At 46.9% G+C, this 15,083-nt stretch overlaps 1 protein-coding gene across 4 annotated transcripts in view; it reads right to left on the reverse strand.

Moving 5' to 3' along the window:
* The window catches only part of LOC144792108 (myoferlin-like), a 2,487,894-nt gene that overhangs the window by 985,458 nt on the left and 1,487,353 nt on the right, over positions 1 to 15,083 (reverse strand). For all 4 annotated transcript variants that reach the window (XR_013602508.1, XR_013602509.1, XM_078666979.1 and 1 more), the window contains exon 15: positions 2,970 to 3,013. Coding sequence is in view for 2 of the 4 variants with exons in the window: in XM_078666979.1 (XP_078523105.1) it covers positions 2,970 to 3,013 (44 nt within the window). In the remaining 2 variants the exon portion in view is untranslated. The remainder of the gene's footprint in view (positions 1 to 2,969; positions 3,014 to 15,083) is intronic.

A 15,083-nucleotide genomic window follows, 5' to 3' on the forward strand; every position in this document is an offset into this window, starting at 1 on the left:
AGTATGCAAGCAGAGGCCTCGTGATGAGCACAGCTCCATCAATGAGGGGTTGACCCCTTGCTGTCTCCTCTGCCCTCCTATCCTACTGGCTGACTCTCCCCTGTGGTTACCAGATGACACCCATATTATCAGGATACCATTTTCTGTCTTGGACTTTCCTTTTACAAGTCATTGTTTTCAGGTATGTTGCTGTAATTGGTTCAGGTGAACTAAAGCATGAATACATTTCCCAGAGTTCAATAGTTTGTCAAAGTGAAGGCCAGAACTCGAACACAGGGCTTCTGGTGACGTGCAAGATCTTGCTGAGCAGGAATCGAAGACCCAGTTTACTTTGATTATGGCATTCAAACTGCTATGAGTTTCTGATGAACTTGAAATTACCACTACCTTGAGAGGTTGTGATAGATGAGAAACTCAGTGGAAAAAGGGTATTTCTTCTCGTCCTAGGCACAGACTAGTAGATGTGTGTAGCGATTTCTAGTGACCATGTTAGGTATGTGTTTTCATACCACTTAGGGGGCCCACCGTGCTTTAGGGGATAGAGTAGTAAGAATCTGCTCTCTTGGGAATGGTTTGAGGAGGATTGGTTTAGGTGAGTATTATGAGTGAGCTATTTTAGGGTAGGGTATTAAGTTTGGAGGTGAGCTCAGAAACTGTCGCGCTAGGCGTTGGCTGGCACATTACTGCACGTTGCAAGCCAGTAATGAGTGGGATATGGTTGCATTTTATATGTATGAATTGAAGTTTTTGTTGGTTGAGGCCTGTTGACATGATTGGCACCCCTTGCATCTATCCCTGTGTCCCAGAGGAGAGAAGCAGCTCTCCGCCTGGAAAGTAACTGTTGGGCTTTGCAAAACCGTCAGTAAAACAAGAAAAAAGGCTTTACTCCTAATCACTGTCTAAATTCTCTGGTGCTTCTCCTCCTAGCGCGAGACTGCGCGGCTTCTCTGTCCGTTGTGGAGGCCCTATGGATGCAGAAGAACCGTCCAGCCCGGGCATGAACTGCTGTAACCACGGCAGGGAAACGAGCCATCCAAAATAGTAAAAACTAGCGTTGGCATAGCCAATAGGTCTCGCCTTTGGGACCTTATAAGTCTTTAGCCATGTAATAGTTAATGTTGTTGCATCAAGGATATTGTGCTGGATAACTAAACACTTATAAGTCCCAAAGGCGAGACCTATTGGCTATGCCAATGCTTGTTTAACTGTGTATGTTGGATTTTTATCGTTTTGGTTCTGAACTACTTATATTTTTCTATACTGGTGTGGTGTTTTCGCTGTATTACTACCTGTTTCTGTGCAAATACTTTACACATTGCCTCTAGGGTAAGCCTGACTGCTCTTGCCAAACTACCAAGGGGATGAGCAAGGTTTATCTTAGGTGTGTAATCTCCTTTATACTGACTAGAAGGAAGGGTGCCTTCTTGGACAGGCTGCAAACCACTGTCAACTAGACCCCATTTCTGACAACTAGTATACCTTTGCATTAATTCTGTTTTATTCACTGAGCTCACTGCTGCAGCCTTGGGTTGATGAGTCAGGGTGGTGGTTCGTTAACAGTTTTCATCTCCAGAATAGATGTCATGCCCCAGTAGGAAGCAACAGAAGAAGAAAGTTTAAAATGTAATTTATTGTCAGAAAACACGCCGCCTGGATATAACCATGTCGCGATTTGCAAAAACAATTGAATCATCAATGAACTGCAGAAAAGTGAGAATGTATTTTTTATGTACTTTGATGGTTAAAAACATAACCGAAATAAAGTTTATTGAATGAAAAACAATTACAAGATCGTCACTTTTGTAAAAATACAAATATTGCATATTTTTTTCAAAAGTGCCCATAAAATGTGAGTTTTGTTTCTTTTTTTTATAGCACAGATTCGACCCAAAGGTTCTAATGGCAGTAAAGTTAGAGATAACCTTTTGTTCTGTTCTGCCCCTTTCATCCCACAACCACCCTTCCAAGAGATAGTTGGGGCTGCTGCAGGTCCCAGTCACCACTCCTCCACCCAAGGCACTCCAACACATTGTCACCGAAAATGATGTAGAGCCTGCAATCGGCTTCATCCACCCATGGGAGCGGTGCCCCCTTCACCATCACTCAAAACATTATCCTCCATCCTGCCACCCAACACCCAAAACACGACTATAACCCTTGTTAGGTTGAACCACTAAAATAATTATTTAAACCTGGCCTCAAACCCCGGTAGCTATGGCACAAAGCAGAGTGGTTTAACTTAGAGGAAATGAGAAACTGTAGCAAATTAAATCACCACAAAATTGCTGATACATTTAAAACAATTTGCAGCAAAATTTGAGTTTTTGTGCCGCTAAATTTGCTTATTTCACCGCAATTTCATATGGGGGTCTGCACAGCGCGGGTCCCTGTTGCCCACCCCACCAAATCTCGGGGTCAGGGTATTCTTACCCTGCCCCCTTTTTTAATTTCTTACTTTTTTTGTGGGACTCGGATTCAAGTTGACTCCCAAGATGGATGCCAACACTTCCTGGTTGAAATTTTAGCAGCCAATCAAATTTCAGCAGGAACCTCAAGTCCACTGCAAGGACTCGCGTCTACATATATCTATATTTTTTTAAAACTTAAATATCTCTGAAACTAGCTTTCTGACAAATTTGGTGTAATTCCGGTCAGCGGTTCGGGCTACGCATATGCAAAAAGAAGCTATTTCTTTTTACGTTTTCAATAGCCTTCGGAATGCCAGAGTTTTTAAGGGTACACTGGAATGTTTCCCTAGTAGAGGCTAAAAACTGTTTAATATGACATGCTATTTTTCTTCATGACCCTTTGAAAGCCATGGAGAGTGTCATAAAATAAGGATTAGTTAACATCAATGTGATTAATATGCAGTACTCTCTCTCTCAAGTAAAAACACTCAGATTCTGTAAAACTAGGTACCTGAGTTCAGTCTTTCCACTGAGGTATGGGTTATAAAGGTGCCGACTTACCAGTCCAACACTGTCAACTTCATTTTTTCAACCATGGAGGGTACCTGAAATTAAAGGATTTAAATGTTAGAGGGAAGAGCTGTGGGCCCAGCAGCGTTAATGAGTGCAACTATCAGAGGTAATGGTGCAGATGTAGAATGGGACTTCGTGTGAGGGTTAACCCTGACAGCATGCTTTATTATCACCTTATCACCATATTTACAAGCAGATGAACATCAGCTACCTGGAAGCCTATTTTTGTCTCTTGTCTACTTTTATTATTCGTGTATGGACGCAACGCTACATATTCTACCCTCTGAAGAATATTCTTTGCATTGTCAGCAATGGGATGGTAGGGAGCTCGCAATGGTTATTGTCCTTTGTCAGTTGTAAGTAGTTAATCCCCTCCAAAACCTTTTATATACCTGTAGCTTTGATATTTCTCATTATAAATGCAAGAGTCAAAATTTAAAGAAAATACAAGATTATTAGCTACTCGTGTCTAAGAGGGGACAACTCTGATTAAAGGGAACGAGACCGAAATGAGCTGCAAAATTCAAGATGACCACTTCTATTAAAACTATCGGGCAAAGCATAGCACTAAAATACAGTTATAGGGTAGCTACATTTTTTCACTTGAGAAGCAAGCAAATAAAATTATATTAATCCTAAGTAGTCTCTACATCTACACGCTGTTAAGATCACAGTAAAATAAGTTTCACTGTGGCAAGTATAGGGGAAACAGAGTCTTTTAAAACATTTTGCGAGACTTTGGAATTATTGACACCATTTTCTAGATTTATTTAAACTTAGGCGGTAATAGGAATGGTAAATCATAGGCAAAACACATACAGTAAATTAGTGAAATTGTTGAAATGGCAGCAGATCTAACCTGGCTTTCTACTTTGTAAAAACCGTAGTTTCGCCTACTTTAAAGCAAGGTGATTTTATAGTGCTGCATCTTTGGCTGAGGCTTAATTCTCAGATACAGCACAGTACTTTCTTGGAGAAGTAGTATGTTGAATGAAAATCCAAATTTATTTAACCAGGTACCTTTCGCTCGCACCTTTTACTTTTTATGGAGCTATGAATTTGAAATGAGGTGCAAGACGCTACTGCAATTTTTTCCAGTCGACCATCTTGTTTTTTCAGAGTTCATACAATATAAGGATGAGTTTGTCAGTAACTAGGTAACCACATTATCGGTTTCAATGCAAATAAAATTTTAGTTTCTCTGCTTGCCATAAGAACCCAAATACCTGAACTCTACCAGAATCCTGGAGATTGGACCCTACTTTGGAGTTCTAATTGCAACAAGGCTCCTATAGATATGCGGAGTCTGTTGGCGGTTGAGTATCCGTTCACTGTTAATGCCACTTTTAAGGCCTATATCAAATGTGGCTAGAGTATTTGCTGGCAGTAGCCTCTTCCCTTTCTCTCCTTCATTACCAAATTTCATGAAAGGGGGGGGGGGCAGTTGGTTCGGTAGAAGACACCACATACTCACAAAACATGCTATCAGAATCCTCAAGTACAGCTTTCCCTAGACTTCCCGCCACAGTGTCCCCAGGATTATTCCCTAGAGTGCCTTAAACAGTCTCCTACACCTGCCTATAGGTACCCATGTCCTCTGTCCCAGGGATCGCGCCCTTGACTAGGTTAGATTTCAATGAGACACTGAAGCTTGAAGAACAAGATACTTACCTGCGATAACGATATATCTGTAAGAAACATTAGTTAGTGATAGATTCCTTACCTTAGAATCACCCCCAGACGTCAGACTGGATCAGGAAAGTTTTCGTCAGCAGTACCCCTGCGCGTTGGAAGGTGCCGTTGTGCGGTTCCGTGTCTGTCGTTGGCGTTGTGGTTGCCGAGATGACACTGCACCAGCTGCTTAGACACCGCCCTTGCGAGCTGACGTCCTATTCTTTCTTTTTCCGCGCCATCAAGTGCAGATCTGGGGATAGCAGTACCCACTTTTTGACTGAGTTTTTCAAGGCCTTTTGTCTCCGTTTTTCGAGTCGATCGACTCCTGGTGCCTTAGGGATGTCCGGCTTCAAATCCTGCGCGGACTGTCATCCCATGATGTCGGAGACGGACTCGCACTGCATGTGTCTCTACTGCCTGGGGCGTGACCACGACCCCAAGTCGTGCCCCGACTGCCGGGCCATGGCGCCAAAGACTTTGCGGGAGCGGTCCCGAAAGTTGCTTGAAGTCCGGCAGTCGGCTCCGCGTCGTTCAAGGTCCCGGTCCCATGAGAGGTCGAGGGACCGGTCCTGGAGCCACCACCATCATTCCTCAGGATCAAAAGTCTTCGCACTCGGGGTCAGGTAAGGCGAAGCATCACAATAAGTGGAAGAAGCGCCATCGCTCTCCGGCTTCCATTCGGCCGTCGCGCGACGCGGCTGAGGGCACGGGTGGTGCTAAGGAAGAGCAGGAGGTTAAGGCTGGGAAGTCTGAGAAACACCGGTTAGTCAACCAGGAAAAAGAGGAGAGGTGAAGGCCTAGACTGGATGAGTGAGCTAGGGAAGAGTTGAAGTAGGAAAAGGAGAGGCAGGAAAAAGTGAGAGATACGGAATTGGAGAAGGAGCAGATAGCTATGGTAAATGAGCCGCTCAGGCTAGCAGCAGAAAAATGGGTGATCTCAGGGGGATAGTGATTCCCCCTTTCAAGCACATGTAATCCCCTACTATAGTACCAAAAGAATTGATACATATGTATGCGCCAGGCATTCTAGGACTGTTCCATAGTTTTGCATGCAAGGCCAAAGTATGAATGAAAAGCTCAAGTAAATGGATCTATTGAATTGGCTGGCATTTGGAGGGATTGAGGTCATTGAAAGGATCCCTTTGAAGGACAGGCTGATTTATGTATGCTTGAAGGCTGTTCTGATTAAACAGTATGGGTTGAAGCAAGCCAAGTACTTGCAGATGTTGAGAACAAGTAGATGGATGGAGTTCTTTTCTAGATCTGGATCTGTGACAGTGTGTGACTTGAATGAGTGGGTAAGAGGGATAGAAGCAAAGAATTATGAGTCCTTAAATCAGTTAATGATTGCTGAACTACTCAGGGAAGAGTCCTCTAACCCATTAAATTGTACTTTTTAGACATTACTGATTAGGATGCAGAAATGCTTGCTGTGTTGTCTGACAAGTGCTTACCAGATATGATGAAAAAGAGCTAGAGCTTGCTTCATAGTTTCGAACAAACAGGGAGAAGAGGTCATTCTTGAGGCTAGTTCCAGAATGAACGAGAAGGGCCAAAAACCAAAAGATCTCTTCTGGGACAGAAGCATAAGGGGAACTGGTGTCTCGCCAGAACCAGAAAGAAAAGGGAGGGAAAGAGATGCCCTCTTTCTATAAGATGATAATGTTTTTAGGTGCCACCAGGAAGAGTATTACATGGGTTGTCCAGTTAAGAACTCTATGCTTGCTGTACCTCTGATAGGCAGTATGTTATCAGTGGTGATGGGTACCACTGACGGAACAGTATGGCTTAACTAGTCAGTATGAATATCACCATAAGGATTGCCAGTGAGGTGGGATCAACAATATGAAGGTTCCCACCCTAAGATATACTAGTGCCTAGAGGAATATGGTCAAGAGGAAATATTTCCGACTGGGGATTCTCTCTCGTACCACTGGCAGTGGCCTGCATGCCAATGGGTCATACAGTATCCATTTTCCACAGTTAAGGTAGAAGCCAATGGCAAGATGATCGCAGCCCACATAGAAATGCATGAGGAACACAGTGTTGGGTGCCTACTAAGCAATGACTTGACTGAGACTGGCTACCGTCATGTCAAGATCATTACAGGACCTGGACAATGTCACCTATGCTAATGCGCAGACTGCATATCCGCTTTGGGAGACGGCTATGGTCACACCTAGAGTAGTAGGACCAAGAGAGTGGCAAATCAAGAGGTCAAACCAAGGTACTATTGGTACCTCTATCTGTGATGAAGAAGATGGACACAGATACTGTCATGGGGATGAGCCTTGCATTTACACTGTGTTAAGTTGGCATGAGCTTATTAGAAGTTTAAACGCCATTTTTCCTTTCTGCTGCCTTTGCACACAGCACACATTATTATAAATGTTTAGAGTTTAGCAGAGTGTTTTGCTTCACACGAGATAATATGTTTTTCTATATCAGCAGACTTGCTTGGTAAGCTTTGTCTGAACAGTGAGTGCCGAGGCCTTCAAGGTTATTTCAACACAGTGGTTGTTGTTTGGACTGATCAGCGCACATTCTAGACATAACATATATGCAGCTATGGCCACCTCTGATTTTGGCGCGTTTAATAATGCACTGCGTAGGGATGATCACACACACTTGGAGAACATTCGCATGCAGAGAGCTGGTGCAGAAAAAGATGTGATCCATTTCTGCTAGGACCAGCGGTATGGGGCCGCCCTTGTAATCCCAAGAGACCTTCTGTAGATATAAAATAACTTACTAGCAGGGGAGGGTGAGATCTAGGTGTAATCTAGCCTGTTTCCATTTAGCATTGTAACATGCTTTCTCTCTTTGTATTTTATGGAATAGTAACTATGCTAATAATCTTGTTGCTTATAATATGTCTGCTTGTATTAGCTGAGATACTGCACCTGAGAACACGGCATTAGAAATAAATATTTCAAACTTGCACGTGTCTCTATTTACTCCCTGTTTTCGACTGGTTTGTGAGTATAACTAAAGAGTGTTCATGTGTTCCACATTGCCTGAGGTATTCTAAAATCCATGCTCTGGATTGTCTAATCATTGGTGTTATGGAAGAACCAATGAGACACTGATTGCTAGTCTGGTAGGGGATTTTGGCTACTAAGGTGAGTTTTGGCACACCCTAATTCACTGAGGTTCCAAGTCTCTATGCACAGTTCTGTGTATGAGCAGAATCCCTGCTACAATACAGTCAATCCATCTGATGCCCCCTCTCCTTTATGCACAAAATAGAATTTGGTTGTGAGCGTCCATGCCAGCAGGCATCCAGAGGTGGCATCCGTGAGGAGCCCCACAGCCAAGGTACTGTTGAGGGCCCTCCTTGTGATCTTCAGGGCCGGAAGACTGACAAGGGGACAAATTTCATTTCCTCTTAAATCAGCGTGATGTTTGCATAAGTTACAGTAATTTACCACTCCTTCCCTGTGTACCACCTGAAACTAATGGATTTGTGGAACACTTCAACAAGATCCTAAAGAGCAAGAAGGGAATTCTATTTCCCATCACTCACCTGCACACTAAGTGACATCACTGGATCTCCCGTCATTCACATGTACAGGAAGTGACCACTGAGTTTCCCATCGTCGGTGTAGACAGGAAGAGGCATTACTGGTTTTCCAGCAAAAACATCTTTAAATCAAGAAGTCAATGGGCGTGGTCACAAGTGTCAAGATGGTGGTCGCACTCTGAGAGTGATCCGGACCCCTCAGTCATCCGCATATAGCCAACGCCAAATCAAAGAAGCCGGAATTGCCCCCAACTACTCCCAAGGGCTCCTGCATGCCACACGGACAATTTAATGTTTCCTGGGGCTGTGATCTCGGACGCTGTTGGAGCCGGATCGCCCACAGCTGTAAACAAGATAGCGGATGCGGGGCGCTGATGGAGCCCTTGCCTGCGCCGGCGGGGTCTGTGGCTGCAGAGACCCAGTGAAGCCGCGGTGCGGTTGCCAGGTCCGGGCCTCCTCCGTTTACAGATCTACATGTGCGGGGGCCGCCGGACCCCCTGGAGGCCCCCAGAGAGGAGACAGATGCACGGTGCATCACCAGCGGACTGAGGTGATCCTGACTGCCGTGGCACGACCTGGAGGCCGGAGACACCTGATCCCCCGCCCACACAGACTACTTCTGCAATTTCAGGTTAGTGGGCCGGGAGCTACGATGCGGAGGTCGGGTGCACCTGAAGTCTGAACCTGTGACAGGTGAGTCCCCACTAAGAAGCCACCACAAAGGCCTTCGCTGTCCTCGGGGCGTGTCATGGATTCACCGCCCTGCCCCGTGGCGGCCTGTCCTGCACCTCCACAGGTGAGGGAGACATAGTTGGACTGTGATCAAAGGAGGCCCCGTCTGTCTGGGCGGGGACCTCCGAGAGTGGTTGAGGGCTGAACTTGACCTGCCCAAATCCAAGGGAGGCCTCGAAGACTGCAGTCCCAAAGTTTGAGAGTGGGGGGCCTACATCGCCTGCAGTCCATTGTCACAGCCTTACAGACGACCACCGCTCGTGAACCTGGCGGGGTGCTGCGGGGCAATTACCAGGCACCGCTGGGCAGACTCTGGGCCACTGTGCGAGTGGAGAGGTTGAGTGCTTTGGAGGCACATGAAATCATAACTGATCGGGCTCCCCTCAAAACAAATCAACAACATGCACCAAGCTCATACCCTGGATTCTTCCGGTCCTGGTGCCCCGCTCAGAAACATGACTGGCACCTCCACGACCCAAGCGGTGAAGCGAGCCTCCTGGGTGAGGGAAGTGACCGGTGGCTTCCCCAGAGAGATCCTGAAAGTGCAGAAAGCTGTCCTACCTGAGCTGAGACCCGCTGAGCTGTGACAAGAGAGGTATTTGGTCTGGGCATAGGGCAGCCCCCACAACAGAATCCTCCCTCCTGTCCATCTCGACGGCTGGATCCAGGCCTCTATCCGATTGCGCCGACCCCCCCCTATTCTCCACTGATTTCTAGCAGGCCAAACTCAACTACTTAACTGTGATAGTCCAAAATATAGCCACAGTCACGGGCAATGACAGACCAACAAAACCTTCCCTGTCCCAGACATGAATGGGGCAATTTGCTACAACTGCCACAGCCACCAATGCTGCCACCACCCGGAGGGGACCTGGCCATCATTCTTCAAAGCGATCCGCGCACCACAAGACTCCATGGAGACCAAGATTGGCGAAGTGCAGGTCGACATGGTGCTCCTACGTCAGGATCTTCGCAACGCTACAGCGAGAATTACAGAGGCAGAATCCCAGTTGTCCTTAGTAGAGGATGATGCTGCAACTATGAAAGGCCAGGTTTTGAAACTGCTCCACCACACCTCTGAGCTCCACAGGGGAGCCTAAGATGCGGAAAATTGTTCCAGTCGGAACAACTTTCACCTGGTGGGCCTTCCGGAAGGCAGAGAGCCCGCTCAGGTGGCGCCCTTTATAGAAACCTGGATTAAATCCTGGATGCCCAAAGACAAACTATCCACATGGTTCGTGATGGAGAGGGCTCACCACGCATTTGCGCCTCAGCCTCCCCCTGAAGCCCCGCACAGACCCATCATAGCACGCATCCTCAATTTCAAAGACAGAGACACCATTCTGCAGGAAGCGCGCTCCAATCCTGACCTTTCTTAACAAGGAAGTAAGCTTATGATCTTCAAGGACTACACTGAGGAGGTACAAGCACAACGGAGATCATACATCGCAGTCAAACAAAAGCTGCACGCGCTCAACCTCTCGTATCCGGCCCGCCTAAGGGTCGTCCACGACAACAAAAGCTTTTTCTTCGACACCCCAGAAGCAGCATGGAGCTGGGTCACAGAGTAGAGGCCCCTGAACAGAGGTGCCAAGAGCCCCTCCGCCGCAGGGAGGGGGCAATCCAACAAGGAGGTGAGACGTATGCCTAGGATGCCACACTTTTGCACCCAGTCCCGCCTGTGTGTCCCGCCAGGGACACACAGCAAGCAGCAAGAGATCCTTGTTACCTGAGGCGACCGCAAGAAGCACCTCTGTCTCCCTGGCTGGAAGGGAGTTGCGAGCCCCCTCGGGTTAAGCGAGAACCTCGTGTGGAGCAGCCCCAGACCCGATCTCCGATGTCGGCTATGGTGGAGATTCCAGACTCAGAGCTCTTACATAACCTAACAATCTGAACCAAGGTCCCTGAGAGAGGGGCTGACTGCAAGCAATTCCGGACTCTTTAACTCTATGACATCCGTCATTTTGGAGGGGTCCACCACTCCGTCCCTGATTTACCATGTTTGATTATGTTCTAGTTCTCTTGTACAGGGCGACAGATGCTTGTGGGGTTGAAGTATGGGGAGGGGAGATGGTTAGCGGGCTCTTCTGGGGATTTTATTTCTTGTTTAGGGCTCTCCTGACTAGGCTTTCCAAGACACACAACACAACAGGCCCGTACCACTTACCCCCCTATCAACGTCATTTCGGTCCCACACCCTCAAGGGTAATTTCCACAGGGGCCCCAACACGCCCACGCCACACGCAGCTACCCCTTTGGGGATCCAAACCATGGTAACCGACCACCATGATCTACAATCCCTGCGTATCCTTTCCTGGAACGTTAACGGTCTCCTGGACAAGGTGAAACATGCTGTGGTCCTGAAAACCTCAACTCACTCCAGACCCTGCGTGCTCATGTTACAGGAGACCCATTTGTTGGGTGATCATTGCCCATTCCTCACCAGACAGGGATAGAACAGGTTGTACCATGCAGGCTTCAAACGGGGGTCCGCGGAGTGGCGATCTTCCTCCGTCGATCCCGCCCGTTTGTTCCGAGCCAAATAGTCTGTGACCCCCCAGGGGCATTTTTTGGCCCTTTTGGGTGCAGTGGGAGAGCGCTCTCTCAACCTGATCATGGCCTACATGCCTCCAGCGATCCTTGCTCCCTCTCTCCGCGACATCAGAAACTTATTATCTTCTCTACCCCATGGCGTCACCGTGGTGGGAGGAGATTTTAATGCAGCCATGAACCCTGACTGGGAAGCATCTGGCACCCCCTCCCCTCAAAGGACTGGATCCGATAGGAAGCTTACAATCCGGGCCTCCCGTCAGGGACTCTATGACATCTGGAGAACGTGGCACTCTCGCCTCCACCAATACAGACATACATCCACTGCCCATCATACCCATTCACGAATCGATATGCTGTTCATGCTCGCCACTAATTGCAGACAGATCTCAAATGTAAGCACGCATGCCAAAGGTCTCTAAGACCATTCCCCGCTACTGCTAGACATAGGACATCCCAGTGGCACCCTTCGCCCCATTTGGCGCCTACATTCCTGGGTTTTATAAGATAGAGACTGCAAAAGAGCAATCAAGGGGGAGCTGAACCAATACTTCCTGCGGAACAAAACTGGTGGCCTCCGAGGGCTCTGCTCAGCCGGTAAGGTGACGAATAGAGGCTTCGCCAAGGGTTATGTTTAAAAGCAGTACCATGCCAGAGACGATTGTCTTGCTCACCTGGAGTCCTGTGCAGTATTCCTAGTGGGTGCCAGGGGCACCGCAGCAGGAGATATCCAGGTCCGCCAGCTCAACCTCATACAAGAAGAAATCTGACACATTTCTCTAGAATCGGCCAAGCACATTTGGAGATCCTCGCGCGGGTATACGGGTTTGGAGACAATAATGGGAAGATCCTCTACTGGCTAGCAACCCACCCCCACCAATAGGATTATCCCCAAAATAGTGGACAACGACGGCAACGCGCACCAGGCGTTAGAGGCGATCGCCCAGACCTTTGCGACTTACAACAAGCAGCTCTACTCCACTGCCCAGACCAAAAACGCAAATCTTAGTTCGAATTTCTTATGGGACGTTCCACTTTTCAGACTATCCGAAATGAAGTCCCAATCGCTGGATCAGCCCCTTAAACTGAATGAGATAGACCAGGCCATCTTGACACTGGCCACGAACAAAACCCCAGACCCCGATGGTTACCCAGTGGAGTGCTAGCTGGCCTTTAGGGATCTTCTAACCCCACACCTTCATGCCCTGTACACAGAGGCAGTGGAGACAGGCAGCTTCACGAGAAACATCGATGCAGCGACGATTGTGGTAATACCCAAAATTGATCCTCCCTCCACTGAATGTTCGCCGTACCGCCCAATCTCACGCATTAACACAGAGGTTAAATTATACGCCTCAATCCTAGCAACTTGGCTCAACGGGGTAATCACAACCCTCATACACCCGATCAATGTGGGTTCATGCCCCGTAGGAACACGAGGCAATGTCTGAGATGTCTACAGGTACTTCTGGCCCACCGACATCTCCTCCCACCGTACTTGGCTCTCCTATTATTAGACTTTGAGAAGGCCTTTGATACAGTGGATCGAGAAAACCTGAAAGCCATATTGATCCGTACGGGCTTCGGTCCGTTCTTCAGAGGGCTTGTTAAGGTACTATATTCTAACCCCTCGGCCCGGGTCATGACCAACGGTATCTTATCAGAGGAGTTCCGCATAGGCCGTGGCACGAGGCAGGGTTGTCCCCTCACCCCTTTACTCTTTGCCCTAGCCATTGAACCCCTGGCCACCTCATTTGATCAGACGCCCACATCCAGGGATGGCATTGGAGCTCATACCACGAGGACCATATTGCCTTGTATGCAGGTGATGTGCGCCTCTACATGGCAGACCCTGCGCGCTCGGGCCCCCACTGCTTACAGATCTTCAAACTCTTTGGGGAAGCATCAGGTCTGAAAATCAACCCTGCAAAATCCATACTGGTCTCGCTACACCCTTCATGAGAATGCATGGATTGGCAAACAAACATCCCAATCCGACGGCTGAGTTTCTGGTACTTGGGGATATGGGTAACGTTACACCCCTAACTCACCTACTCCCTAAACCTTTCCCGGTTGCTTAAGAGGACCAAAGAAGAGCTGCGGATCTGGCAAACTCTTCCCCTAAACCCAATAGGAAAGAATGTGCTGTACAAGATGATGATCCTTCCCCGTTTCTTATACGTATTGCAAAATAGCCTTCTGCACCTCCCAAGACACTGGTTCCATACCCTAGATGGAATGTCAACCGTATTCCTTTTAGCAAAACTCCAGGCCGCACATGACATTGGCTCCCTGCCAAATGGCAACTACTCATAATTAAGGGGACTAGTTTCCACCAGTTGCAATTCCGTCTATGGACATCACGCCGTCATGTCGCCAAACTCTCCACCCTCAGAATCGTAGCGACTATTAGCTTAGGGATCTTCGTTTATCCACAGCATCTTGGGCGCAATACAGACTTTTTTTAGAATATCAAACCCAGTCTGTACAGGCTTGTTTCCCACACCTCGTTAAGCTGGAAAAGATCACTCAAGAGTAATATATTGACACTTTAGCCGAGGTGGAATCTCTGAAAATAGCAGACGGCCGATTATTGAATTTATCCCATAAACGGATTTCTGAAAGAAAACTTTCCCTTATCTATTACAGAGACATTTTCGGACCACAAAGACACTCTCGCATCATCCATGATTAGTTTTTCATTGTTTTTCCCGGATATGGATGAAGCGTAAGGCATATTGCATCTCAATTTGTTTTAAATACAGACAGGTCCCATTTCAAAACAAATGTGTACCTAAGGTCTAAATGCGCCCTGAAGAAGGTGATACGCAGAGAAGGGGTGGTCTCACCGAAACGCGCGTCAGCGCTGTCATAAGTTCCCGCCTTGGATGCAGTTGTATCCAATCCAGGAGAATTATCTATTTGTACATGAAATAGACATCTACCTATGTTGATTTCTCTTTACCTTTGAATACATATTACTAAGCAAGTTGTTAGTATTCTGTGAGATTAACGATTAAGACTCTTGCGGGGCGAACACGCTCCATATCCATGTCCCTCTGGAACTTGAGAGAAAAAAATGTTTTTAGCATGTTTCTAGATTTATTTTGCTATGCTCGTATATGTGGTATGAAGTTGTATGCCTGTTGCGAGTGTGATATATGAAATGGGATCTGTCTTTCTAACTGTTTTTTCTACATGATTTATCCATGATATGATACTCAATTGTTATCAGTCAATTTGTATACAATGAAATAATATATAATAAAATATTATAACAAAATATCAAAAACATTTTTGGTCTAATATAGACTTGTTAATGTTTGAAGACTTTGGTCAATTCTTCTAAGCCACAGTGGTAAGTGTATTGCTTGACGTATAGCTTCTTTTGAAATATTTTGGTAGAGGTTTTTGCTTCTTTATTAGGCTCATACGATGGGAGCATGGGAATGGCAAACCTACACCTGTAGCACAAGTTACTTACCTTCGGTAACGATATATCTGTACGAAACATTAGTTAGTGTTAGATTCCTTACCTTAAAATATCCCCAGGCGTCAGACTGGATCCGGAAAGTTTTCATCAGCAGTACCCCTGCGCATCAGAAGGCGTCATCTGCGGCTCC

Source organism: Lissotriton helveticus, chromosome 11 (assembly GCF_964261635.1).
Source record: "Lissotriton helveticus chromosome 11, aLisHel1.1, whole genome shotgun sequence".
Classification (NCBI taxonomy): Eukaryota; Metazoa; Chordata; class Amphibia; order Caudata; family Salamandridae; genus Lissotriton; species Lissotriton helveticus.